At 43.0% G+C, this 26,849-nt stretch overlaps 3 protein-coding genes across 4 annotated transcripts in view; 2 read left to right on the plus strand and 1 right to left on the minus strand.

Annotated features, from left to right (window-relative positions):
- LOC137131881 (transcription initiation factor TFIID subunit 4-like) overlaps window positions 1-754 on the plus strand; it is a 41,868-nt gene extending 41,114 nt beyond the window's left edge. Inside the window, exon 15 of the mRNA XM_067513716.1 lies at window positions 213-754. Within this exon, the coding sequence (XP_067369817.1) occupies window positions 213-338 (126 nt within the window). The 3' untranslated portion in view covers window positions 339-754. The remainder of the gene's footprint in view (window positions 1-212) is intronic.
- Window positions 1-10,364, plus strand: part of hyi (hydroxypyruvate isomerase) — a 237,436-nt gene extending 227,072 nt beyond the window's left edge. The window contains exon 7 of the mRNA XM_067513386.1: window positions 10,279-10,364. Coding sequence (XP_067369487.1) covers window positions 10,279-10,349 — 71 coding nt within the window. The 3' untranslated portion in view covers window positions 10,350-10,364. The remainder of the gene's footprint in view (window positions 1-10,278) is intronic.
- Window positions 4,505-25,098, minus strand: LOC137131710 (uncharacterized). Of its 2 annotated transcripts, XM_067513381.1 has the most exons (5): window positions 23,514-25,098; window positions 17,493-17,704; window positions 13,260-13,404; window positions 11,595-11,900; window positions 4,505-5,363 (listed from the first exon to the last, which is right to left on the minus strand). In XM_067513381.1, exons 1-5 carry the CDS (start codon window positions 25,095-25,097, stop codon window positions 5,205-5,207), a joined length of 2,406 nt encoding a protein of 801 aa, XP_067369482.1. In that variant the 5' UTR covers window position 25,098; the 3' UTR covers window positions 4,505-5,204. The 2 variants fall into 2 exon arrangements, with proteins under 2 accessions (XP_067369482.1, XP_067369484.1); XM_067513383.1 differs by lacking the exon at window positions 4,505-5,363 and having other exon boundaries at window positions 11,767-11,900; window positions 13,232-13,404.
- Window positions 25,099-26,849: the final 1,751 nt, after the last annotated feature.

Consider the following 26,849-nt stretch of genomic DNA (forward strand, 5'->3'; position numbering starts at 1 on the left):
AGTCAGAATTGAATCTTGAGTAGACAGCTTTGCTCCTAAAGTTAAGATGAGCAATCAGATGTTAAGTTTGTGTCTCTAAAACAAAGGGAAAGGTGGGTCCCCATAGTCCTGTTGTGTACTGGTTTCGGAAAACTGTCCTAATAAACCACCCGTACCTGTATAGGTGTGTGTGTGTGTGTGTGTGTGTGTGTGTGTGTGTGTGTGTGTCTCAGGTGTCTCTACTGCCCAGAAAGAGTGTTCACAGAGTGACTCGGCTGATTCTGAGGGATCTGCTTGTGTGTATGGAGCAGGACCACTTCCTTCGTCACACTGTCACTCTGTACAAAGCCATGCTCTGATTACTTCTCATTCCATCAGTTAAATCATTTTACAATAACCTGTTTGTGTATTAAATCCCAATTTTTGGGGATCTTTTTTCATTCTTGCACTTTGTTTCAGTTGTAGGAATTGTGTTCTTTATTTATTTTATTTATTGTGTAGTCAGTCTCTGACAGCACTTGGTTTTGGTTGATGTTAGTTATGTTTGTTTAATAAGAGAAATGATCAGCTGAATAGAAGTGTTTCTAGGAAACGACTATTTACTGATATGTTGTAAAGACTGTACACACTGTGAATATTGTGACCATTAAAAAATGGTGAATTCTGGCATTTGCTGTGCACGTGTGTGTTGGTCCAACTTTCCAGGATGATCACATCTTTTTATCTAGAAGCATCACTCGCTGAAATGTTTAATGAAACGTGAAAGTTGGTTTGAGAAGTGGGTGGACTGTTCACACTGTCAGGTCGAAGCTGACTGGATCAAATGTGTCCTCATAATAACATCATAATTTGATTTGAAGGTTCCTTACCAAGTGTTCAGGATGTATGCAGAACAGACTGAAGCTGCTAACCAACGCATCCATCCCCTATTATTTCGGCTAGAGTTATTATGTTTACTAAATTTATGAAATTTATGACTGATCGGGCCAAAACGGCTATAAATGCTGATAAAACTGTGAACACTTTTACACCAAATTCCCACAAAATGGACAAAAATATCAAGTGGGTCCATTTAGTTTGTAAGTCTCAGGAGAGAAACCTCAGAGAGCAGAGAATTATTCAGCACAGTAGATTTTGTAAAGAAGCCAAGATTTGCATTCTGCATTAGTTTGTTGCATAAGATTATTACATAACACAAGCAGCAACAGCTTTGTCTTTGTAAACATCAAGAGTTAGCGTTGTAAGAATGTGTGGCTGCATTCAGAGCCTGATCCTACCAGCACCATTCGTAACAGCAGGTACAATGTTCTTGGAGTTAAATCCTCACCTTCACTCCGCACAACGTGACCACACAACTCAATCTTTGTCTCATTTGACAATGACATTTCCCTCCACATGACTTTCTCTTTGTCAGTATGATCAGTTAAAAACCTGGTGGTGAGTTTGTAACGGGGGCTTCTCTCCCTGTAGAGACACTACTCATCACTCACATTAATTTATAACACAATGTGGGCAGTGTTTCATAATTGGTTGAAAAAACTTATAACACTGACAAATGCAAATTACCTAAAAAAAAAAAAACTATATTTAATGAGCGTAACCATGACTTTGTAGCAGACTAGTTTATTTGACATGTTTAAGTGATCATACCTCATTAGGAGTCATCAATATGAGTCCAACAGCATTCACAGTAATATCAACATGTTTATTATGATTATTTTGAATTCTGAATGTTTCTTGGTGCCCTACTACTTCAGCATACTTTCAGCTGGAAACACCATTCAAACTTCAAAACATTCAGCTTAAAAAGGACATTCTTGTTTTTATAGGGCTTTTAAATATCATTTATACTTTTTAAGAGTTTTATACTTTTATTAGTGATGGGTGGATGACGCCTCATGGCAGTGTGGACGCTGTGTTGGTGTATTGCCCAATAGCGACATCTGCTGGATTTCAAAAAAACATTGCACACAACGTGGATAAACTGTGTGGAAACTCAACTAACCGGCTGATGATAAAGTGCTAACGAAATGAAAGACAAGTGTATATTCCAATTAGTTTAAATATAATCCAAATAACATGACTATGACTAATAGTATCTTAAAGGCAGAAGGCACAAAATTAGTTTTTGCACAGAATAAGTGAAAAACACTGAAATTGTTTGTTAATGTCACTTATTAAAATTAAGTGCCTGTGAAAGTGGGAGTGTTTGTGTACTTACACATTATTATTAGGAGAAGTTTCTGTGGCGTGTTGGGGCCGAGGCAACTTTGTCTCTGAGACCAGTTGTCCTGCTTTGGAAAACAACTCTTACAGTATATACTCATTTTAAAGCAAGTTTGTGGAGGTGCTTTGATGAAGTGCTCTGTGGAGCAGAGCCAACATTTTACCTGGAAATAAAATTTAGAAAAGGAATTTGGCATTAAAAAAATCCAAATGACCCCAGACAGGAAAAATATTCCTTTTTGTCAATGGTTCCAAAAGTATCCGCGGATAATGAGGAAATAAAAACTAACAGCACCAAACTAAGTCTTCTCTCCTCCTTCGCGACAAAGACAATTTGGAGCTTCAGTGCATTTTATTTTTTGGAAAAACCTTTTCTAGTCTTTTGTCTGTTCTTCCCTGGAGTCAGCACAAACCTGCCCAGGCAGAAGAGACTCCGGATTAGTGGACTGGACAAAATCACTATGTTGAGTTTTATAGATTTTTACTGTATGGAAATTGTTCAGAATCTTCATCTCTCACCCTGATTTTGAATATTCAAAGAATTCAGTGTTGAATTTGAAGAAATCTCTATCAAGTACAGCACAGAAGTCACTCTCTGCTGCTGGGGTCAGGCTCTCTTATAACTTCCAGTCAGTGTTGCTGCTGCTCATTGTGGCGAGGAAAGTGTGACGCTTGGTAGTCTGTCCTCAGGGCTTCTCTGTTCTGTCCTCAGCCACCAAACCATGTCGTCTCAGTTTGGGTCTTTTTCCAGACCTTAAAAAGTGTCTCCACCTCTCGACAACTTGGATTCATGTACAATAGTCTGTAGTTGTTTAGAAATGGCTCCGAGAGATTTGTGACTTGTGTAAATCTACTTTCCTGTTGTACTGTGTGTTGGCCAAACAGACCCTGTCAAACAAACCCTTTTTATGTTGGCACAGTCAAACATCATCACTGGCAACACGTTAAGTTTGGTTTGGGAAATTTAAAGACATTTGACAACTTGGACCACCACTGTATTATGATGTAGGTGGGTGCACGTGTAGTTTCAGCGTCGTTAGAAAGTGAATCAAATCATATGCACCAAAGTCTTTTATTACAAATGTTTGTTGGACAATCATTGCTAGTCCAATACTGCCGTGACAGTCATGTCTGTATTGTGTATATGTAAACATCAGACCACGATCGGATCTGATCTGATGGCCCTGTTAGCAAAACATTGTCTCACTACTGCTTTTTTTTTTTTTTTTTTTGCTCTGGCTCAAACAACCAAGAAGTTACTTGGCCACAGATCCTGGTCCACAAATGTGAACTGGAATGACCTGGTGTTCTGCATGTATTAGTCATAAGACGTAATCTGATCTTCCACCAACATTTCAATATGGACATGAGTGAACTGCTGTTTCGGCAACAACATCCTCAAACGAGGTGCATGTGGATCAGATCTGCACAGCATTCACAAAGAATTTCTCACAGAGGTGCTTCAGCTTACACCTATTCTAACAATGTCTGACATCTTTTGCCGTCATTCTTTCAGCTGATGCACAGCTGGCAGTATCCTGTAGAATATCTGGATACACTAGGATTTTAAGGTCTTTTTTGCCTGCTGCTGTCAGACTTTACAGCCAGAGCTGCTCCTAGTGAACCAGTACTCACTAATACACATTATTAGTACTGGTTGTAAAAACTGTGGAGTAACATAAACCCTCAGTTTGTTTGATGATTGTATATTTAGTTGTACTTTACAGTTGTATTGTTGATTTTTGTACACTTTTGTTGCTGCTGTAACATGGAAACTTGAAACCCACTGAGGGGCAAATAAAGGTTTGTCTGATCCTAATTGTCCCCTCCGTGATGGGAAACTGTCCAGGCTCTGAGGCAGCAAAGCCTTAGCTCATACTACACATCCATAATCTGTATGTCTGCATAATTGGTTGTGTGTAATTAGCTCAGGTACTTTAATTATGTGTGTCTATACTGCTGACTTACTTTTTCCCACTTTTTATGACCAATTTGTGCAGAAAACCAGGTCATTCCAAAGAATTCATATACTTTTCTTGCCCTTGTATAAACAACCATTTGAACCAAATACTGAGGTTACCGACTTTTCTCAGTACCTTAACAAAACCTTTTGTCAGATGGTTTTAATTCACCAAATAAGATTATTTCTCCTGGTCTCCAATTCCTGTCATGTTTTATCGATCACGGACCCTGTTATTCACCTCTGATCATCTCAGCATCATTCGGATACATTGATATCTGTCGTACATACTGTATGTGCATGTCCTCGGTGTTTTTTATGATCATATGAACATTAACATATGAACATATGAACATGGTTTTAATTCTTTTTTCTTCATTACCTAACAAAGACTCTGAGCCTACAATAAATGGGTAATTAATGTAGCTTATTATTCTGTGCTTCTTTCTAATATGTTATCACTTATTCACTGTAAGTTTTTTCTTTTAATAGAAGTCAGTGTGAATCTGTTGTGACAGGAAAGTTGGGACAGATGCTTGTTGACCTTATCATGTTTAAAGACTAAAGTGTGTTTACCTGCATAATGTCACTAAAACAGTCATAAAACAACCATTTGCTCACATCATTGATGGATGATTTTCTGTATTTTCTCACTGTCCGTTCTTTACAGGGCCTGCTGAGGTGATCAGCCAAGCAAAGGTCATGGCCTATACCGGAGCATAGACCTCTGTGTGTACCACGTCCATATTTTATGCATACTGTGCACTACAAGGTACCGTCCTTCGTTTCATTAACTGAAACACTAACACTAGTTTATCTCGACACCACATTTCCCATGATCCAGTGGAATCCCTGCTCTCATGGATCTATTATCCTACAGTAATGACACTGTGTAAGTGTCACATGTGGTGTTGGAAAAAGGGATTTGGTGGTTTGTTGGCTTCTTTCATACTGAAGTGAAGCTGTTCTCCATCTCTCCACATACTTGAAAGCATCAGTTTCTGATATGTGTCACACGACTTTCCGTTTTCCTCCGACTTCAGTCTGTGACTTCCTGTTTGATTTGTATGAGGGTCGGGGGGTTGTGGCTGCCTCGGGTCTCTCTCCGTAGGATGTATTCACTAAACTGAGAAGAGTCCACTCCGCCCCCACAGGACGCTGTGATCCTGAAGCCGCTGTGTTGTAACCGCTCCAACACCTGCAGTCACACACAGAGATAAGTACGAGATTTGACGAGGATCTCTTGAGCAAGTCATTTAGACATTTTCTCAGCAAGAAGATGAGCTTCAGATCCCATCTCAGAGCAAACATTGGACTATTTCATAGTGTCACGGCCGTGACTCCGCTCCGTGTTGTCCTGGTGACCCTCGCCATCTCTCCCCTCCCCTCTGCTCTCCCTGTCCCTCCCTCCCTGCTGTGCCGCCTAATCAGACTCTCTTCTCTACACGTGTCACTTCCCCTTTATAAGCCTTGGTTCCCTGTCTCTCCCTGTTCTCAAACGGAAGAACCTGTTTTTGTTACCCCCGATTTCAGAGTGCGTTGCCTTTGCTTATGTCCGGGTGTTTTTTGCCGGCTTCCACGTCTCCCCGGGGACCCTCTGTTCCGCCCTCCTCCACCTGCTTGTAAACCTTGCAAGTGACAATTGCTATTCAACGTTTCCGTGGACCAAGTGAATTTCCTAAGAAGTAAGTCTCGACAAGACTGAGGATTACAGCACCCTTCTGGTTTGTTTCCTCGGACGCTTTTGGTTGGTGCTTTGTTTAGTTGCTCTACTTTGTATTTTTGTTGTACTTTGTTTTTGGATCTTAAAAAGATCCTGATACATAGAAAATATCAACTCTCGCATCTCAAACTCAAGTTGGAACAGGATCAACAAATGGCTGAAAAAGTAACATCTCTAAATCAAAAACAAGTGGAGGAGGATTTGACAACTAATGATGTTAATTGGCAGCAGGTCAGTAACATGAGTAGGTGTAAAAGGAGCGTTTCACAGAGGCAGAGCCTCTCGAATGTAAAGATGTAAAGACAAACTGCGTCTCACAGGAGGGGTCTCACACAAGGGACAAGGCAGAAAGTCAAAACTCTGTGCGTGATCTTCAGGCCCTCAGTTGAAACACTTCCAGAAATCGCTGTCTGTGAAAACATTTCACTGTGCACTGCACAAATGTAAGTTAAAGCCGTATCATGCAAACAAGAAGCAGAGGGACCATCCAGCTTGTTTCCAGGGGACAGCCTGCATCTCTGATGGTTTGGGGGCGTATTAGTGCCTATGGCTTGGGCAACTTGCACATCTGGAAAGGCACCACAATGCTGAAAAGTACAAAGAGGTTTTAGTAGAACATATGCTCCCATCTACACAATGGCTCTTTCAGAGAAGGCCTTGTATCGCCCCCCCACCCATCGTCCCCATGCCTAAGAAGAGCCCACCCACCTGCCTGAATGACTACAGGCCAGTGGCACTCACTCCAATCATTATGAAGTGTTTCGAGAGAGTGGTGCTGGCCCACATTCAGAGCAGCATACCTGACACTGTTGACCCCCTGCAGTATGTCTACCGGCCCAACAGGTCCACCTCGGATGCCATTGCTGCTGCCATCCACTACTCCCTCTCTCATCTGGAAAATAAGGACTCATACCTAAGGATACTCTTCATCGACTACAGCTCCGCCTTCAACACAGTCATCCCCCACAAACTCACCCACAAACTGTCCACACTTGGTCTACACCCCACCCTCTGTGACTGGCTCCTAGACTTCCTGACTGGCAGGCCTCAGTCTGTCAGGATTGGTAACAGGACTTCAGCCAGTATCATCACAAACATTGGGACTCCGCAGGGTTGTGTGCTCAGGCCCATCCTCTACACCCTGTTCACCTATGAATGTGTCGCCTCCCACAAGGATAACATCATCCTGAAGTTCGCGGACGACACCGCAGTCATAGGACGCATTGCTGGCGGTGACGAGGCAGCCTACAGGAGGGAGGTGGCCAGTCTGGTGTCATGGTGTGGAGACAACAACCTCATCCTCAACACGGACAAGACGAAGGAAATGATGGTGGACATGCGAAAGGAGAGGAGAACGCATCAGGCACTGTTCATCCGGGAGGTTGAAGTGGAGAGCAGCTTTAAATACCTGGGTGTCCACATCACTGAGGACCTCACTTGGACACCTAACGTCACGCAGCTGGTCAAGAAGGCCAAACAGCGGCTGTATTTTTTGAGGAGGCTGAGGAAGTTTGGCATGTCGCTTAAGATCCTCAGCAACTTCTACAGCTGCGTCATTGAGAGAGTCCTGACCAACTGCATCACGGTGTGGTACGGCAGCACTACTGCCATGGACCAAACGCCTGCAGAGAGTGAAGACTGCGCAGAAGATCACCAGGACTCCACTGCCCTCTCTGCAGAGCATCTACCACCGCAGAGTCCACAGGAGAGCTGCATCCATCCTCAAAGACCCCTCCCACCCCCAGCACGGACTGTTCACACTTCTACCCTCAGGACGGAGGTACAGAAGTGTGAAATGCAGGACCTCAAGACTGAAGAACTCTTTCTTCCCCTCTGCCATCAGACTCCTAAACAGCTGACAGGAGTTTGCAACCATGGACATAAGATAACATAACTGTTACACGGACACAACTGTTTACGAATCACATTTTGTATTTGCACACTAATTTTCTTTTTTTTCAGAATTGCACTACCTCACCTTTATTGCCTTATTGCTCTTATTTTGTTTGCTCTTATTTTTTATTTTATTTGTATTTTATTTTATTTCTATTTTTTTGTCAATTCTCATTTTACTTACTGTGACATTCAGAGTGGAGGGCAAAGTAAGAATTTCATTGTACAGGGAAACATGCGATCTATCCGTGCATATGACAATAAACACTTTGAATCTTGAATCTTGAATATGGTAAAGACAATGGTAAACCACATACTGCATCCATCTTCACACACTTCAGTGTCCGGGTGCTGATCTGACCTGCCTGCAGTCCAGACCTTTGACCAATAAAACGAATCATCAAGTGTGGACGAATCAGCAACCAAGGCCCAGGACCTACCGGCTTGAGCAGCTAGAATCCTGCATCAGACAGGAATGGGACAACGTTCCTCTCCTAAGACTCAGGGGAACAGGGGAAGCTACACAATGCTGAACATCACCCTGTTCAACCTTTTTTGAGACGTGTTGCTGCCATCAAATTCAAAATGAGCTAATATTTTCCATGAAATGTTAAAATGTCTCAGTTTCAACATGTGACATGTTGGTTATGTTCTATTGTGAATAAAATATGGGTTGATGAGATATTGTGCAAATCATTGCGTTGTGTTTATCTTTTAGACATCATCCCAACTTTTTTTGAATTGTGGTTATACAATGCTGGTAGTTTAGTTGGAGCAATGTGTAAGTTTATAAAATTTACAGACACCTAAACGCAACACAGTGGTTCGTCACACTCACGAATGGACAGCTGTGCAAGGTCTTCTGTCTGGCAACACGCATGCAATTGTCCAGCGCAACTTTTTCCTTTTGATCCTCCTGTGGTGTCAGTCTACTAATGGCAACGTGAAGGGCTGTGTTTCTTCCACATAAGTCCTTAAAAGAACACACTGTCTGCTTTGCCTAGTGTCAGAACAACTGCAGCGGTTTAAAGGATAAGACCAAGGATTTTCAGTATTTTTGTTACTGACTACAAATCCCATAAAGAAACGAAAAATCAACGATTTTAGACTAGAATATGAGGTTTTTTCGAGATTCTTCCGCTTATAAGGCTTATGAGACTAGAAGCCATTGAAGCTTGAAGACAGTTTGGATTCTTACAATAAATACCAGTACATAAATTGGGACCTTTAAACCAGCACTTCAGACATCTTTGTTTTTTATTTTAATAAGAAAAGTGGAAAGAACAATCTACAAAATCCTAAGTGAGCGCAGACTCAAACTTTTACTTGAGGATACAGTATGTTCATAAAATCGAGTAACGCAGTGGATCACGCTGTAACTTTCCAAGAGAGCAGCTGCAGAAACCAAATTGGTATAAATCATCTGTTACCTATGTTTTGTCTATAATTATAAATATTAAAACTATAAACCTCAACTCTGAAAAACTACAACACAGGACTAGCATCTGTACTTTACCCCAGCTGTTACCTAGAAATAATCTGTTCTTTTTTTTCCCTTCAGCCAGTTGTCTCCACGGTCTACTTTTGTCTCAGGGCCTCCTTTTCTTTTTTCTCATACATAACTCCATTTTGTATTAATGCCCCAGGCTAGTGCGTATTCTTTACCTGGTGGGGGAGATTTAAATTCTCATCTGCTGTAACTGCAAAGGGCTGAATAACCCTATTAAGTGCAATAAGGCTCTGCACCATCTCCAACATGTACAGTGCATCGAGAAAGAAGTCAATTGCTTAACGTTTTGTTTTCTTCTTCTTTCCTTTCACTTGTTCCCTTTCAGGAGTCGCCACAGCGAATCATGTTCCTTGATCTAACTCTGTCCTCTGCATCCTCTAACTTCATGTCCTCTCTCACTACATCCATAAATCTCCTCTTTGCTCTTCCTCTAGACCTCCTGCCTGGCAGCTCCAACCTCAGCATCCTTCTACCGATATATTCACAGTTTCTCCTCTGAACTTGTCCAAACCACCTCAATCTATCCTCTCTGACTTTATCTCCAAAACATCTAACATGAGCTGTCCCTCTGATGTCCTCATTCCTGATCCTGTCCATCCTCGTTACTCCCAAAGAGAACCTCAACATCTTAAGCTCTGCTACCTCCAGCTCTGCCTCCTGTCTTTTCTTCAGTGCCACTGTCTCTAACCCGAACCACATCGCTGTTCTCACCACCTTCTTGAACATCTTTCCTTTCATTCTTGCTGATACTCTTTTATCACACAACACACCTGACACTTTTCTCCACCCGTTCCATCCTGCCTGCACTCGCCTCTTCACCTCTTTTCCACACTCTCCGTTGCTCTGAACCATTGACCCTAAGTACTTAAAGTCCTGCACTTTCTTCACCTCTGCTCCCTGAAACCTCACTGTTCCACCTGGGTCCCTCTCATTGACACACATGTATTCTGTCTTGCTGCAGCTAAGCTTCATTCCTCTGTTTTCCAGAGCAGACCTCCACCTCTCTAGATTTTCCTCCACTGTCTTACAGCTCTCATACATGTCCTGCACCACTCTAACATACTTCTCTGCTGCTCCAGACTTCCTCATACAATACCACAGCTCCTCTCTCTGCACCCTGTCATACACTTTCTCTAAATCTACAAAAACACAATGCAGCTCCCTATGACCTTCTCTGTACTTCTCCATCAGCATCCTCAAAGCAAATACTGCATCTGTTGTACTCTTTCTAGCTATGAAACCATATTGCTGCTCACAAATACTCACCTCTGCCCTTAGCCGAGCTTCCACTACTCTTTCACCACAACTTCATTGTGTGACTCATCAGCTTTATTCCTCTGTAGTTGCCACAGCTCTTCTCATCTCCCTTGTTCTTAAAAATTGGCACCAGTACACTTCTCGTTCCCTTTCATTTTCCTCGTTCATCAACTCTTCAAAGTTCTCCTTCCATCTTCCCATCACACTCCTGGCACCTGTCAGTACATTTCCATCCTTATCTTTAATCACACTAACCTGCTGCACATCCTTCCCATCTCTGTCTCTTTGTCTGGCCAACCTGTACAAATCCACCTCTCACTCTTTAGTGTCCAACCTAACATACAAGTCCTCATATGCTCTTTGCCACCTCTACCTTCACCTTACGCTGCATCTCCCTGTACTCTTGTCGACTCTCTTCAGTTCTCTCAGTGTCCCACTTCTTCTTAGCTATACATCTAGCTACGCATATATACATCTGTATATCTTTTTTTAACTATCACTCGTTTATTTTATTATTTTTCTTTATTTTTTATTTTATTATTACCAGTGGCACAGTTGGGAGAGTGGCCACCTGCTGACCATAGGGTCAGAGGTTTGCACCCCGCTCTTTCCAACCGCATGTCAAAGTGTCCCTGGGCATAAAACTGACCCCCCTACAGCCCATCCCCATCCCCAGCCGTGCAGTGCCAGTCCCAAGCCGGTAGAAATTGGGGAGAGTTGCGTCAGGAAGCTCATCCTTGGTGACCATGGACTTACGGGATAAGCCGAAAATTACCTATATATCTACTACCTTGATAGACTGTTCTTTTATCCTATTGTTTGAGAGACGAGTAGTTTATGCATGTTTTTGCTGTGACTTTAATCATTGTTTGCTTATGTCATATCTGGAACAACCTGTTATTTAATGAACTTTTTTCCCTGCGATTTTGTAGACTCACTTACTTTTATATGGGTGAAAACCGATCAACAAAGTAAAAAAACCAAAACAAAACAGGGTCAATCACCCCTGTCTGATCCCTTTCAAACCGCAGTGTCGAGTTTTGTACCTGCACAGAGTTTAGGTGACAGTAGCCGTTGAGTGGGAACCGCAGAATATATGTGGTGTCCTGGTTCCGGCTGGTATTCAGGGAGTTCAACATGATGTCTCTGAGCTCAGGGAAAACCTCCTCCATCACAGCCTGGTGGGTGCTCACGCTGATCCTCTCACCGAGCTCTGGAGCCACATGAACGACAACACACTCGCACTCGTGACACATACTCTCGCTTTCGCGCTCAGACCTCCAGCGCTCCAGTTCAGCCTGCATAGGAGCCAGCTGGAAGAAACTGGCCTCTTCATAAAGCAGAGAGTACTCCTGTAAACACACACACACACACACACACACACAAAGCAAACCCGTATACATGACAACAAGCTCAGAGACAAGCACACCATGACAGAAGAAATACAGACAGGAACAAAAAGCTCATATTATAATTTAAATACAATGCACAAATGCACATCAACTGTGGGGGTTTGTCTGAGCTCAGAGACGGTGACCCACCAGCTGGCAGTGCTAGAGTAGGCAGTATGCAATTGTCCAGCCACAATTAATTTACTGTAAATACTCTTTACGTTGACATATGGTCACAATCAGGAAGTGCAGTTAAGCTGTTGCATGGAAAACCTGGATTATGTGGAATAGCTTGAAGAACATATGTAATAAAATTGCAAATATGCAATTGATCTTGGTTACAACAAAAAGAACCCTCTCTGTGAATTGTCACCCTAATATTGTGTCGGGGCTTCTCTGTCGCAGTCACTGTTGAACCTGTGTTGTCAGCAACAGTTTCCTGAAGGTCGTGTTTTACCAATCTGCCCCTGGAAGGTCAGTGAGCATCTGTCGCCCTAGTTTCTGAAAATTTTTCCTGCATTGATGGCACTAGTTGGACCCTGGTCGGGGGCTTCTGAGCCAGTTCAGCATGTTGAATCTGATTTTTGCGTCTTCGACTTTCCTCATTCGCGATCAGACCTTAAACAGCGTGGAATCCTGACGTGGCTGTGTAAGTTCTTGTCATGGATTGTGTTTGTGATTTTCATAGACAGGATCTTAGGGCACAGATGGGAGGAGGAGAGTGTCCAGTTTGGGAACCTCTGAATCATTTTTGCAGATTATGTGATATCTGATCATTAGACTGTGACCTTCTGTGAACGCTGTCAGGTTTGAAGCTGAATGTGAAGCAGTAGGAACAAGAATCAGCAACCTTCAATTTTTCTCCTGCAAAATGCAGGTTGAATGTAATGTTAAGGGCAGTTGAGAGAGCAAGTTAAGGGACACGCAAATGGTAGTAAACCCAGAACATGCTGGAGAGACAGTTTACCTCATCTGGCCTGTTTTAAAACTTTTCTGATCCAAAATATTAGTTAAGTTCAAATGCAAAATATTAACAGTATGGAAGGTATTAAACTGAAGAAAACATATGGCTTATTTCATACACTACAATAAAACCTTTGTGACCTGTGAGAAGGAATAATTTAGTGAGTGACAGTACAACACCCTGAGTAACTATACTGAGCCTCTACTTTCTTAAAGCAGGCGTGTGAGTAGGTCCTGTTAGTGGTCTACTGACTGAGGGGCAGTCTGCCAGTCTTTCCCTGTGATGTGCGACTGCTCAGACACTTTGCAGTGATAAACTGTGGTTTTACCTGTTTAAAGCTCTAGACAGACACTCACTTTGAAGTCATCAGGAATGAGGAGTTTTGAGGTCCGAAGGAAGTTAAGTATGTAGCGGAACATGTGGCCATCTCGATCAATGAAGTAGTGCTGCTTTAGACTGTCTAACACTATGGGCTCTGTTCCAACAAAGAGACGACCGATTCTGCCAGAAACAATAAAGACAAAGACACAAACAGACCCTTCATTAAATACTAACCACACGTTTGCTGGACACAGATTTCCACAATGTACTGCAGCAGCTGAAAGTTCAGACCTTGTCATCAGGTTGAATAGTTCACTTTGTTTTATTGCATTAGTTCTAGTTAATGTAATGCAGCAGCAGCCTTTGCCTGTCATCATCCGCTGCCGTCTTCTGACAGTAACCACTAGATGGTGGAGGAACGTTTGCTTTCCCCCACTTTGCCTGGAGGTGTCATTGTGACCATGTCTGCTATTCGAAGAAAAAACTTCTACAGTAACTGTGTGGTTAGCCTTCCAGCATAGCTTCACATTTTTAAGTCTACTTTACTGGTTACTGGTCACTCTGATAATTCAGAGCCCATTGCACTGCTTTCCATTCAGAGAAGAACTAAATCTCCAACATTGCACGTGCATAGTGGCTGTCAGCATGGTCTTTCATTTGTTTCACTGTAACCAGACCCAGATGTAGATCTTTAGCTAAAACCACATTTAGAATTTACAGCCTCTTCAGTAACCGGGGGCTGTATGTGGCAGGATTTCACTACAGTGAAAACCTTGTATGATCAAACTGTGACTGCTGTTCTAATGGAGACAATTTCCTCCACTGTAGTAGGACTAACAATGAGGACAACAGGCCAAGTGCCCTGCAACATGTTAAAAGGGTTAAGCAGTGGCTGTAGCTCAGTTGGTAAGGCAGTTGTCCATGGACCACAGGGTCAGTGGTTCAATCCCCGCTCATAGTCCCAGCTATATGTATAAGTGTCTTTGGGCAACACACTGAACCCCCCTCCCCAGCTGTGCAGTGCCAGTAGCCCGGTAGAAATTGGGGAGGGTTGTGTCAGGAAGGGCATCCAGCGCAAGAACTGTGCCCAATCAACATGCGGACAATGATCTGCTGTGATGACTCTGAACTCACGGGATAAACCGAAAGGACAAAAAAAAAATATATCTATATTTTAGTTAAGCTTCACCTTATTGCTGCTTGTGTCACTGGTCAACAGAACAGATGGAAACAGAAATAATAATAGTAACAAAAGTTTCAAATCAATAAACTATCTTTGGATCTTGAAAAAAAAAAGTTTGTTGGTACCAGACTGACCAATAAACAGAGAAAAAAGAAATAGATGCTGCTGATTTTGAAAGAGTGAATGAAATTACGTTTTTTTTTGTGTCATCATTCATAACAAGCTGTGTTTGAAATCACTCATAAATATCAATCTATCCAGTCTTTATCTGTAACCATTTATCCTGTTCAGGGTACGAATGTTCATTCATCAGAATTAATATTAATTAATTTATTAAGAAGTACTGTCATTTCTTATTTTAATTCCGATTACTTTACTATAACTTGTTTTTTGATTAAAAAAATATTTGTACTAGCTGGATGTGTGATGTTATTATGTTATGCTTAAGTTTGCATCCCCTTAAATGCTATTTGATTGAAGTCAACAATAAAAATGGTGACAGAGGAACTAAAAACAATGAAAATTATATCGGTAAAAATCTCCCTTAATAAATTAATGAGAAAAATGCAACACTGTTATTATACTAGCTTTAGGGTTAAGTTTACATCCCCCTACATACGGTTTCAGTGTAAGCGGATGCAAACTGAGCCCTGAACCTAGTGCATCGCATATTCAGCTCGTGCAAATGAACTTTCATCATCAGAAGTAACAAAAAATGAGTGTATAAAAATGTTAATGAAAATTGTACTAGTGTGCTATATCACATTTTGATCAGGTAAGAGGTGTAATTTATAAATTGTATTAATTAGTCAGAATCCAGAAAAGGATGGCTTGATAAACACACCAAGTTTACGGACTAAATGAAGTGTTATAACATAGGTTTGATATGGTAGAAATACCAAATGCCCTGTGGTGGATTTAACGCTCTGTAAAGCAACGTCCGAGCACTAAGGCTGATCCACAGACGCAGTGTGGACAGTCCTGCAGCTCAAAAACATAAGGAACCAAAAGTAAAAAGGATGAACAGATCTCTAACAGCAAAGAGAAGGAGAATGGGGGTAAATGAATGTTTCACAGAGCAAAACACAAAGTTTATGGGATATTTAGATATTTGTGCTATTTAGTTGAACAGTCATCAATTAGTTAGTGAGTCGCTTAGTAATTGTTCTACCTCAAAAGTCTATATATGTACCTATAACGTGTATTCTAATTAGATTTTAATTAGTAATTAGTCCATGATTAAGTTCTGCTTTATGCCAATAAATAATAAATGGACTATAATTTATTAAAGCATTTTAATGACATTTTTTTACTGAAATACATGAAAATGCTAACACTTAAAGTCACGTTCGAAAAGTTAATACACCTCTTTTAGTTTTTATTGCTTTTTTGGTAAAAACAGGATAAAAATTAAAAATATCAGATAGTAACTAATAGAACCTCAGATGCATGCAACTTTTGTCATCGTGCTATTTAAAAAAATTAAGCCGAAAAGAAAAAAAATAGAAGCAATACTAAGTACCTCTGTTTGTAGATCCACCTTTAGGAGCAATAACTTGAAGGAATCGTTTCTCACGTCATTGTTCTTTACAACATTGCTTCAGTTTGAGGTTTTTAGACATTCCCCTCATGCACAGCTCTCTGAAGGTCCCACCACAGCATTTCAATTAGCTTGTCTGCAATTAGACTAGGTCATTCAAAAACCTTGATTCTATGATGTAAATTTACTGCTCTGCTTTGGATCTTTGTCCTGTTGCATGAGTCAGTTTCAACCAGGTTTTAGCTGTTGGACAGATGGCCTCACATTTTGATTAGAAGATGCCCAGGTCCTGTGGCTGCAGAACAAACTCCACGATCAAGCTGAAAGTAGCTCAGTTGGTTGTCGTCAATGGGCCACTGGGTCAGTGGCTCAACTCCGGGTCCTGCCTGACTACGTGTTGAAGTGTCCTTGGGCAAGACACTGAACCCCAGTGTCAGGTGAGCACCTTCACATTCACAGCCACTGCCAGTGGTTTGTGAATGTGTGACTAAGAAGCAACATTGTAAAGTGCTTTGGATAAAAAATGGTAAATGCTCTGCACTTATAAAGCACTTTTCTACCTATTGGCACTCACAGCACTTTACACTGCTTCTTATTCACACTCACACACCGATGGGGGAGCTGCCAAGCAGCTGACCAACACTCACCGGGTGCAACTAAGTTGGGGTCAGTGTTTTGCTCAAGGACACTTTGACATGTGACCGGAGGAGCCGGGGATTGAACCAACAACTGTGAGGTTGGTGGACGACGGCTCTACCTTCCTGCACCACAGTCGCTATATAAGCAGAATATTTAAAGTGGGTATGAGACCTTCTTCTTACCTAAACATTTACCTGCTCAGTGAGACCTGTAGGCTCTAAGATGGAGCTCTTGTTTTTTTCTCTATTCCTCTGACCTTGGGGAGAAGTGCTGGGACCTTTGGACACTGTCTTGAATGTTTTCCACTTGTGAATAATCTTTCTCACTGTAGACTGCTGATCTCCAAATTTGGATTTAGTTTTAGAACTCTTTCCAGATTGATGTGCATCAAATTTTGCTCCTCTGTGACCATTGATTATCTCTTTCCCTCTGTGTTAACACAGACCTCAGTGCTCCAGACCACGAACTGCCAAAACCTCTGCTCTTGCAGATGTTTTCACAACTGCTGATAATTAGTTCATCAAGGGCTGATGATCAGAAGCTCCTGGCTGCGTCTTCCCCTCTTAAATCCAAAGGAAGCAGTAAGAGGGAACTTAGTATTGTCCGTATGCTTTTTTTGTTAAACACATAATGGCACAGTGAACAAAGTTCTAATTTGTTGCTTTTTTTCTGAACTAGTATTTGCCTAAGATGTGCTGTGATCAGATGATTTTTTTTATGCTTTTACACAAAAGACCATATAGGGGGTCCTAACTTTTGAACATAACTGTATATGTTAAAAACATTATTGGTTGTTCTGTGTTTAGGTTTTAGCCTTTTCAAATAATGGACAGGATGACTAACACTACTTAGTGAGCTGCAGTGTGTTTCCAGTATTGTTGTCACAGATGGATGTGCGTCTCTCACCGTGACTCAGGGTACTTGGTGAGGGTGGCCAAGCTGCTAGTATACATGTGTCCCCCTACATCGATGTGGACGGGAGCATTGGCTTTGGTGAGCTGCGCTGGTGTGGGGATACCGGTGGAGCCCAGAGGGGAAACAGGAGACCCAGAGACCAACGGTTGACTTGACATGTTGCTGTTGCTGCTGCTGCTGCTGCTGCTGCTGCCACGGCTTTCCTGAAACATGAGATGCACACAGATACTAAGGATGATCACAGTCGTTACCCATCATTCAAGTAAGGTTCAGTAGCTAGAACAAAAAGTACAGACAATGTATGATACTAGGCCTTAATGCCTCTCTGTCCTCCTTGCTGTCAGGATGTTGTGTAGTTCGTGTGTTGTGTGTCCTCCCCAGTAAGCTCCTATATCTCACAATAAACCACATCTTCTGAAGCTGCACAATGAAGGTTTTCACTCCCAATGACAAACCTATAGACAGTTGCAGCACACGTTGGCACCTTTAGCCGTTGGTGCATGTGAGGCAGGTGTCCAAACACAGCATTCAAAATAAATACCTACAAGCTGGGACACTAGACTTACTATAAAATGTAAATGAAGACATTATAATAATTAAAATGTTATTATTGTTTCGAACAGATTTGCTCATTTTGAATTGACACAGGCGACTTGTTGCAAAAAGTTGGGAGGGGTCAATAAAAGACCACAAAAGCTGTGTAATGCTACAAAAAGTAAACATATCAAAAACACACACAACTTACAAGCAGCCTTGATGTGAAGCACCTTGACCTGCCAGACAACCTTAGCACAGGTGGGACCAAATGATCCATCCATTCATTATCTGTAGCCCCTTATCCCTGTTCAGGGTCACAGGGGGATAGAGCCTACCCCAGCTGTCAATGGGGACAGGTCTCCGGTCTATCTCCGACACACACAAACGGACAACCATTCACACCTACGGACAATTTAGAGTCAACAATTAATTTTCTAATTTCTTGTTGAGCATCATTCAAGAACTACGCTCCACATAATGTAGGATTATTTATGTTTTCTGGTCATGTTGAGTCCTGGTTTTCATGTTACTAGGTGATGTTAAAGTCTCAGACATGATTGATTCCTAATTGATTCCGTTTTCTGTTCATAGAACTGTCTTTGGGTTCTTAGTCAAAAGTATGTCACAACAAAATCTAAACATATTACAAAAGGTAATTAAATGTACTAGGTGAGATTTTAACAATCCAGCAGTCAAAAGATTGAGGAATATACAATGTTCTGTATCACCTGTTGAGAGAGGGGTGATGTTTCACAGCTCCCTCACACAGGCCATGACTTCAGCACAGAGCTCAGAAGCTGTCCCGTTAATGTTGGGGCTGATCTGTGTAGACGGGTTTTGGATCAACATATGTACAGTTTCATCCAGATGTTTCTGCAGTCTGTCACCCACTGAAAACATTTGGAGTAGAAATATGATTAACCTGCTGTTCTTCCAGAAGCAAGAAGGGGAACAAAGCTTGTTTTTAAAAAGAAATCAAATGCTCCCCTCAGTTCCCAAACACTTAGTGATGTTAAAAGAAGAGGTGAGCATATATTTGATATGTTGCCTTTGTCATATTTTCAATCGAAAGTTAGTTCAAATGAAATCAAAGCATCACAGCTTCCCAACCTTTCTGGAATTGGAGTTCTTTTCCTAACATTCGTGTGGTGTTCCATCATGGGATTTGCCTCGGCGTGACCAACCACAGAAGCTCCAGTGACACCATGTCTGTCAGTGACAGACAGGTGGAGCTGTGGTTCTGGCTCCGCCCTCCTCCTATTATCACCTATCTCATTTTTGCTTTCTTCTCTGGCGCTATTATAAGCTCCCTCAGCGTGTTCTAGGCGGCTGTAAACATGTTAACAGTTCAGAGACGAACGCAGTCCTTCGCAAGAAGAACTTAGACGTTACACGTTTCCCTGGAAACGGTGTCTGAGCTTAGGCGGGCTGTTCCCTCGGCCCGCTTGTATATGCTCACAGGTGTAGTGTACCCGTGTACCTCAGGAGCCAACAACACATGCCAGCAATAGGCTGTGACTTTAGCAACAGTTGTAGGCTCGGAATAAAACCCAACTGCCATTGCTTCACCTAAGAGGCTACTGTTTTGTGAGGAGCCTAATATTAGTGTGGTAACTTCACAGTTACTCTCCTTCTGGGAGCTACGTAACATCCACAGCCCATTGTTGGAGCATCACAACCAGGTTCCGCATGCGGCTCTTTTATCTCAGGTAAGGACACTCACCCCATGTGCATAGCATGCACGGCCACTAAACATGCCCAGGCCTTGCTGGCAGACTCACAGGTGTTCCCACACCGTGCGGCGATGCCAGAAAGCCAGCCAAGCTGCCAGCTAAGCAACTTTTACCAGAAGTCCCGATCACTGGACTAGTCCTTTCAAAAGTAAACTCCCACCCAAGGTTCCTCAAAACTTGAAAATCCGGGGATGAATGAGCTGGGGCTAACTGAGGCCCCAGTGGTGGAGCCTTCTTCAGCGGCTTATCACCTTCAGCCCAATTGCAAGGCTATCTCAGCCTATCAAAATGGATCCCCTCAGTGCTTCTTTTGGGTCCACCATCACTGTCTGTCAGACGTGTTTCAACACTATTTCTTCTGCAATGAGCAAAACACCCTATTGTGAGTGAAGTAGCAAACCTGACTCACTAGGTGCTGTTTTAGAGAGGTGCTGATGATTTAGAATTGTAGTCTGAGGACTGTCAGATAATGCCAGAAGCTTGACAGGGAGCCAAGAAATAAAAGCACAGGCCGTCAGGCACATAGATGTGACTTTGTCCTGTCAGAGCCACAGCTCTTCCAGATTGCCTCCCAGGCTACTTAACAATGCCATGTGACAAAGAAGCAAAGCATTAATCTCTGAACGAAGCAACTGGCATCTTGGTAGGAGGCCAGTGCTTGACAGGCTGGGAACAAAGGTCCCCTGGGCTCTCACTCAATTCCCTTCTCCATTGTTTGGCTGCTTTCTTTCATTCTCTTCCAGAGTTGTTCGTTAAAACCTGTTCAGTTGTAATTTGGTTTGTTCCGTTCAATTCTAAGGTCAGACCTCATGTGACCAGACCTTTAAAAAGTACCATCCAGAACCAGCAGTGATTGTCCTGAGGGTTCTGCCCTCCGGGCATTGATGGTGATCTTATTTCATTAATGTGGGGACGTGAGCCTGAAATATTAAAATACGAGAAAAACAACAAGCGAACAGGTTTAGAGGCTCAGTGGAGCAGAGGCAACACAGTGCTCAGGTGAACTTCTGTGGGAAAGGAGACTTTTTTGACATCATCACATGCAGTTGCTACACTGTTGACATAAAAATACTTCCTGCAGTTTTAAATTGACTGTACTTCTGTAATTCAATTTCAGATGGCACAGGTTTGTAAAACACCATCTTCCTTGTGGGTGTTACCAACTATTTGTCCGGCCTTAAGGTCCATATCTATTAATTGTCCCTCCCCTGTCAGGTGACCCACAGAAGTGTTTACTGAAAACCAACCTTTTTGTTCCAGAAACCAAAATGGGTCCTGCTGTCACTCAAAGAAATGGTAAGTGTATTTTCCAGGACGGTCCCTGTGTTATTGTTGGAACCATTGCTGCTGTAGGATTCAGTTTGCAGACTTTTTATTATGGAATTACTCCTTCCAGGGATCCACAATGTTGCAATGGCAACAGTTAAACCAACCCACCCTCCATTGAAGAACTGTGTGCAGCGGGTTGAACACAGGTGCATTAGAGGTTCAGAATCTGGCCAGTAATTTAATGTAATAATTATTATAGTAATGTTTTTCTTTTTGTTTACACAGTGAATGCAACAAAGTTTTGTGTCACTGAATGAAATGTGTGTTAACAGTTTTGAAAAAGGATGTAAAAAATGTGTGAAACAAATGGAGACGTGTTAACACATTTGCAAGAGAAGCCTTCTGCTGTGCTAAGAAAGTGACGCTGAAGATCGAGTGGAAGGAAAGTGCGTCTTAGCAACGAGAACAACTGTGCTGAACAACACTAATAGTCATTAAATACTAAGCATTGTGAAAAAGTCTGAGTGCCTGTGTGTGTGTGTGTGTGTGTGTGTGTGTGGCCAATCTGTTCCTGCTGCTCATAAACAGCCTCACAGCTGTAACCAAACACAGAGGCGATGGCTCACCTCAGTGCAGCCCCCTCAGAAAGGCTGAGCAGCACTCAGTTCACAGTGAATACAACAGCATTAAAGTAGAATTTACTCGTACGCTGTACTTTATTTTTTTATTGGAGTATTTCCATTTTACTTTACTTTTACTCCACTATGTTTCAGAGAAAGAGGTTGTACATTTTTTCACTTACTGTAATACTGTAACAGCTGGCAGCTGCGCATTCTTAATAAAATATCAGTACATAAAGTGGTTCAAATCAGATCAACTTTAACTTGTTGTTTTTTATCCACACAAAGTCTCTATAGTAAAACTGAGTTTTCTTCATTAGTTTGACAAGTAAACTAAAACTAAACCTGTTTATTCATCTTGTTAAAATACATTGTTTTCTTAGTGAAGTTCTTGTACTTTCAGTAACCTTAAACCATGTACTTACAGCACAGTACTTCCACTTGAGTAAAGAATTTGCAGTATTTCTACCTGTAGTGGAGTATTTGTTTAGGTAAGTGCTTCTACTGTTGAGTATTGAGATGCGACTCTGCATCTGTGTGAGAGTGAGAGACAAAAACGTACATATAGTATAAATTGTCTGATGATAGGAGAACGAGCCCTCTATACCCTGCAGTCATCCCTGTAATGCATGCTGGGTACATGTATCAGTAGGTAGAGTTACCAATGGCAACAGAGAGACAGTGTCTGAAGAGAAACCACTCCTGCTGATCCTGGTCTTCACTCTCAGCCCCTGCTGTGTGTTTTAATGATGATTAGCTCTACAAGTTTTCCTTCAGAGAAAATATTGTGTTCTTCTGTTTGCTGGCATCACACAGGTGATCTTTGTTGGACTAGAGCAGGTTGTTATATAATATAATCACAGAGACTGAAATATTCTGGAAGTATTTTAGAAACATTTGAAACAACAATACTATAGTTTTTGTTTGCATGTGCATTTTCATTCCAAATCTAATTATTCTATTGTAGTATGATACGGTTTATAAGCATCGAATACTTTAATATCATAACATATTGATATTAAACTGAACTGTCAGCACAATGAGGTTGTATCACTGTGTTCAATCCCCGGCTCCTCCGGTCACATGTCGAAGTGTCCTTGAGCAAAACACTGAACCCAACTTAGTTGCTCCCAGTGAGTGTTGGCCAGTTGCATAGCAGCTCCCCCATCAGTGTGTGTGTGTGTGTGTGTGAGTGTGAATGGGTAAAGCGCTTTGAATGCAGACCATTTACCATTTTTGGGTTTGAGAAGCTCATATAAATGCATTTAATTTGTGAGTTGCAGTATTTCTTCTCATTTCAGGCAGAACTATTTTTACCTCAGTGCATTTATCTCAGCTAGTCCCTCCGGCCTCATTAACATTTACTGTAACAAACTCAATATATTCAGCTCACAAACTAGGCAGCGGTTTTACAGATTAATTAAGGCAGTTTAACTTCGAACAAATGACTTTGTTTAAATAATGATAATAATGTTGTAGTCATCCAGTTACTTTCACTTAAAATACTTTAAAAAATACATTTTACACTTTGGACCTCAGTACTTTCACTTATTACATTTTATATAACATGTGTAGTGATACTAGCCACATAAATATATCAATAATATTATAATATTAATAATATTAATATTGCTTTATTATAACTTTTTAATAATAATATGAAAAAGTCCTTAGGTTTTACTTGATGAGGAGAAGCCTACACTGCACCTGTTTCATAAAGTCACAGCACGTTCAGACGCGCATCGTGCGCCTGCTGTGGTGCGGACGCCTTCATCCGTTTGCGCAGAGCGGGTTTGACACATTTTGCCCGCTGCGGATGTTACGCACAAGCGGTGGAAAGAGGCGTGTGTTACCTGTGTGCTCAGAGCGAGCGGGGAGCGAACGGCGGACTCTGGATGAACATGTGACTCCGTGGTTCTCTCAGACCTCCGCTCGCTCTCGTTCCGCTCCACAGGCGACCCCGCACGTGTCCCGGGGCGCAAGCACAGCTTCTTGGCGCAGGGAGCCTCCGGATCTTCCTCAGCGCTGACTCTCCTCGCTGTTGGCGATGATGGTGTGTTTACCGTTGCTGTCGTTGTCCGCTGCGGCTTCACATCGGAGTCACTGACCCGGTGCACGTACGGAATCACGAGCTGTAGGTGGGACTGCGCGTGACCCTTGACCGTTTCCGAGGCAACATAAAGCGTCGTCGTTGGCCTGGAGACCGCGGCGCCGACGATGCTGTTTAGGGTTGCTATGGAGACGGCGCCGATGCAGTGGTTGGTATAGGTCTTGGAGAGCTTGGCAGCGCGCGACAACATCTGCATCCTCGTGCCCAACAGGTTCTTACCGATGGCTTTGTTCTCGTACCACGTCACGTCGCTCGCGCAGCAGTGGTCCCGGGGCCGCTGGAAGAACGCCCTGCAGAGAGGATTCCGTTTGGACACGTACCGGACAAAGCTGGCGTAAGGACACTGCTCCGTTCCTGTCTCATACATCCGAGGCAAGGTGTCCTCGTCTGCGTCCGGACGCTTCTTGGTCCAGGCGGTGGAGCGGGACTTGTGGTACGGGCCGAGAGCTTTAAAATAAACAAACTTTCTACCGTCCTCATCAACGGCCAAGCCGAACGAGTCCTCCTCGAGCTCCCGCTGGTTCTCCCGGCCCCTGGTGCAAAAATACATGCAGGTCTCGAACCAGACTTTGTTAAGCAGCCCAAATGGCGTGTCGGTGTTGAACACAGAGGACTCGTACAGTTTGCGCAGGTCCGAGCGTGTGATGGCTTGTTTTTGTACTACGGGACCAGCGCCTTGCTCCTCCAGCCTCCGTATGACCGCGGCCAGGGTCAGGTTGGCACTGCGCAGCTCGGGATCCTTGGTGAGGTCCAAGGTGCGGCAGTAGGGTGGCTCGTTCAGGTACCGGTTCAGTGAACTCCGGATGCTGATGAGGGACGACTTGCTGTATAACTGTCCACTTTTGGAGCGCGCCTCTGCGTAAAATGAGCGCAGCACCGCGCAGAGCGCCTCCTTGTCCAGAGTTTCAAAGTCCGGACTTTGTGCTTTCTCACTGAGGTACTCCCTGAAGATCCTCACCGCATACCGGGTGGCCAGGCGCGTGTTCTCGCTCAGCCTGTTCCGTTCTGAGCGCTGAAGGTCTCCCTCCAGGTGAGAGTCCAGCCCAGCGGGGATGCTATTGCTGAACAAGTCCGCTTCTCCCTCCTCCTCTCCCCGGTCCATACACCGCATAACGACCGCTCGTGTCTGCGCGGCAGCAGCGCTGGAGTCCACCGCTCTACTCCTCGACTCCCAGTGTTCCACACCATCTCTATCGGACTCCTCGTCCTCCTCCTCCCCGGTGATCTGCACCTCCTGGATCTCATCTTCATCTTCCTCCTCCTCCTCATCCCTGTTCCTCTCTGGGCAGCTCATCTGCTCCTGCTCTGTGTCTCCGCTGGCAGGCATTCTCGCCATATTGCGGTCTGTGAAACAGTCCTCCGGCAGCGCGCATGCGCTATATTGGACCGCAGCGCTGAAAGCCTTTTGTGTTTAAGTGACCTTCAGCCGTGCACGCGCTTTTTTAAGGTAGAGGGAACGAGCGCAGCGGGAGGGTAAATTTGGAAGCGCGCTTCCTGTCAGAAACGCTGCAGTATTGGACCGCATATTGGACCGGCAGCATGAGCACTGCGACGTGGTGACCTCTACTATCATCAGGAGCAAACAAAGCCCATTATTTACTCTTAATTCAGACACACACATATTATGAATGCATGTATAATTATGACACATGTAGCCATTGTATGTGCTTCATTGTCCTTGCATCGTAAATAATTAAATACTGAATGCATATAACAATTTCATACGTGTTTATTTGTATGATGTATATGACACTAGGAGTTAACTGTGATCTAAAAATCTGTGACTACATGCCCCAAAACACATTAAAAATGAAAAATGTCTGTTAATTTCCACTGCAAATATGGAACATGAATCGACATGGAGGGAATCATATCATTCAGTTGTACCTTGTATCAAAAGCTAGTTTTACTAGTAATTGTTTTTGGGGCGGCAGTGGCTCAGTTGGTAGAGTGGCTGGCTACTGACCGTAGGGTTGGAAGTTCGTTCCCCGCTCTTCCCGGCGACATGTCGAAGTGTCCCTGGGCAAGACACTGAACCCCAAGCAGCCCACCCCCATCCCCAGCCACACAGTGCTGGTCCCAAGGCCGATAGAAATTGGGGAGGGTAGCATCAGGAAGGGCATCGGGGAAAAACAAACTGTGCCAAATCAACCTGCGAACTATGATCTACTGAACTCTCAGGATAAGCCGACAGGACAAAAAGAGAAAGTTTCTGGTTTAATTGTGCTCAACTAATCAAATTCCCCAAATAATGTTGTATTTAATCCACTATGAAGGCAATGGAGCACAAACTAAAGGCAAAGAGGACACAGCGCCTGGTTGCAGTTGGGTTGGAGGGGAGTTTTAGGGGCATTTGGGGCTTTGTCCAGAAATGAAAGCTCTGAAAAATATGTTAATCTGGCTGTCAAGATGTTTCTAGTACAAACTGTTTAGCTCTTTTCAAGTGCCAGAAACTAAAATTCAAATGTGAACAAGTGAACACTGAAAACACCTCAGGTGATATGAATTGCACACACTGACATGTGTCCATCATCTATGCTGCGTATCCTGGGGAAGCAGTTGATTATTAGCCCATTATTATCTGTCAAGATTCTGATCGCATCACATAAAGTTGAGGGTGTTGTTACGGAAGAAAAGACCACGGGTGGCACAGGGTCAGTCTCAGGGTCACCTGAAATGCCTCAGGTGAAATGTCAGGTGACTGTAGCAGGAACTCAGAGTGACAAAACGAATGTAAGCAGGAGGTCAACAAAACACTGGACATGAACTGTTTCCTGTCCAATGAAAGCTTGAATAGTTATAGATACTGGATCGATGGATGATTGAATTTGGGGGGTTGCCAACCTTTTATTTTTTTCTTGAGCATTGTACTGTAGGTAGGACCACGAAATGGTTAAAATACATGAATTTAGTCCATTTATGGGCTGTAAATTGATCCTTTGTGCCTAAGACTCCCTTTTGTGGTCTACTATTATTATATGGGCAGTTATTTTAGCAGCTTCCTAATATAGTATCCCATCATGCTCTACTGGAGTCTGCTCCCAGCTAAGAGCACTGGTTCCTCCCCTGGGCAAACATG

The sequence above is a fragment of the Channa argus genome, chromosome 8 (assembly GCF_033026475.1).
Source record: "Channa argus isolate prfri chromosome 8, Channa argus male v1.0, whole genome shotgun sequence".
Lineage (NCBI taxonomy): Eukaryota > Metazoa > Chordata > Actinopteri > Anabantiformes > Channidae > Channa > Channa argus.

What these genes read in the sequence shown, in the direction of transcription:
- LOC137131710 (XM_067513381.1), bottom strand. Translation starts at nt 25,097, where the DNA reads ATGCCTGCCAGCGGAGACACAGAGCAGGAGCAGATGAGCTGCCCAGAG. An exon ending in CGCTCGCTCTGAGCACACAG is followed by an intron (nt 17,705 to 23,513) that starts GTAACACACGCC and finishes CTCATGTTTCAG; the next exon opens with GAAAGCCGTGGCAGCAGCAG. An exon ending in ACCAAGTACCCTGAGTCACG is followed by an intron (nt 13,405 to 17,492) that starts GTGAGAGACGCA and finishes TGTTTCTGGCAG; the next exon opens with AATCGGTCGTCTCTTTGTTG.